At 35.0% G+C, this 1,997-nt stretch overlaps 1 protein-coding gene across 3 annotated transcripts in view; it reads left to right on the plus strand.

Annotated features, from left to right (window-relative positions):
- Cntln (centlein) overlaps positions 1 to 1,477 on the plus strand; it is a 250,243-nt gene extending 248,766 nt beyond the window's left edge. For all 3 annotated transcript variants that reach the window (XM_029540311.1, XM_029540312.1, XM_029540313.1), the window contains exon 26: positions 210 to 1,477. In XM_029540311.1, coding sequence (XP_029396171.1) covers positions 210 to 311 — 102 coding nt within the window. In that variant the 3' untranslated portion in view covers positions 312 to 1,477. The remainder of the gene's footprint in view (positions 1 to 209) is intronic.
- The last annotated feature ends 520 nt before the right edge of the window (positions 1,478 to 1,997 follow it).

The following is a 1,997-nucleotide window of genomic DNA, read 5'->3' on the forward strand; positions in this document are numbered from 1 at the left end:
GTGTGTGTGTGTGTGTGTGTGTGTGTGTGTGTGTGTGTAAGTCAGATGACAGCTTCAGTAATCCGTTCTCTCCTTCCATGATATGGATTCCAGGAATGGACTCAGGTTTTGTAGCATGACCTTTACCTTCTGAGACATCTTACCAGCTCTTATATGTGTTTTAAAACTAAAGAAAATACAGTTTTAATAATTTTGTTGTTCTCTTTCAGCTTCCATTTGCCTCATATTTACTAGAAGCAGTACTGGAGAAAATAAAGGAAAACAAGAAACTAACTGAAGGATATTTCACAGTCATGAAAGATAATAAATAAAATTAAAGTAGAGCTATTTTTAAATACAAGAACTTCACGTGCTGTGGTTGTAAACAGTCCAGATACAGCATCTGCTCCAGCTAGCAATGGGCAGCTTCAGCCAAAGAAAAAGTTGCTGAAACTGATTGCTGAACAAATGAAGCTGACTAAGTGCACAGCCACATAAAAGGGAAGTCTAGCATTTGAATGTTGGATATTGTCCCAATCAATGCAAACTTAAAAATGGTTTTCCTCCCAGTACATAAGAAGAAAACAAGTTTGTCACAAACTATACAAATTGGTCCGAGTATAAAATGAAAAGTTATAAATAAAGGACTACATATAAATTTTATATGAAAACTAGACTTTTATATAAAACTGTTGTAAATGATCCAGTGAACAACATCTTTGTGTAGTGAGAAAATATGAAGCAAATTATGTGAGTATGAAGGTGGGGCACTGAGCGAAACATACTGTATGGTTCCATTGTATCTGTTCTCATTGACATACTGGATTATAGGGAGATACTCTGTTTTTCTAGAACTATCTGGAAAAAATAAAAACATTTCTCTCCTCTGTCTGCTTGTGCAGTTATATAAATCAGCAAGGGCCAGAAGCCCAATGTATAATGTTGGGCTAGACCAAGCAGAGCTCCGATCATGCCAGCTAATTAACAATGCCCTCTCACCGTGGTGGGAGCATTGTGTGTGGTTATTGGCCATTCTTCTCCTTGCACGTCCTCACTGAGTTCTTGCCACACATTCTTGGAGCCTCTGAGTCACTGAACTTGCTCCTCTATACTTGCTGTTGGTACTGTCTTTATAGAATACTTTGTGTATAACTTATACGCATAACCATCTTCTCATTATCCAGGTTCACTTTACAAGTTCCATCATGGCATATTCTCTGAAAATCCTACGAGTAACATAAAATCATCTGTTTTTAATATATTCACTCTTTGCTTTATGGTTGATCCTCATTTCCTTCTTTAGAATGTAGATTCCATGAGATTAAGGTAGGTGATGGCAAATTAAGGCCCATAGCCAACTCTTGCCTGCCATCTACTTTTATATATTTCACAGACTGAAAATTTTTTCTATTTTATTAAACTGTTTAAAAACAATAATTTGTAGCATGTAAAATCATATGAAATTCAATTTTAATGTCTTATCAATAAAGATTTATTGAGATTCAGTGATGCTCATTCCTTTGCACAGCAAGTACTTAATGTCTATACATTAGTGACAAATAACATAGAAACCAAAATTATGATTGTAACTTATTTCCCCACAATTGATATACTTAGGTATGAATTTGACAGACATCTTCAGTACTTATCAGTTATAAAAACACATATGTAACAAATCAAAGGTTTAAATAAATGAGGCATACCAAGAGTGTGAATGGGGATAGTCAATTTAGTAAAATATGGCAAAAGGTCTCCAAAATGATAGTGTATGATTTATCTGGCAACAAAGTAAATATAACAAATAAAAATATAAAAATGTAAAAAAAAAAAAAAGAGAGGCAGTGGGAGAGATCACTTCACATTTTAAATTGCACCTTTTAGCAACACGAGTAAGTGTGCAGTATCAGCAGAGGAATAAAGGCTAGGTCAGAGGATTAACATAGGAAGCCAAAAATATGCCCAAGTGATCATAGGCAAAGACTCAGACAGTCCCCTAGAGGCAAAATAGCTACTTCAAT

Source organism: Mus pahari, chromosome 6, assembly GCF_900095145.1.
Source record: "Mus pahari chromosome 6, PAHARI_EIJ_v1.1, whole genome shotgun sequence".
Classification (NCBI taxonomy): domain Eukaryota; kingdom Metazoa; phylum Chordata; class Mammalia; order Rodentia; family Muridae; genus Mus; species Mus pahari.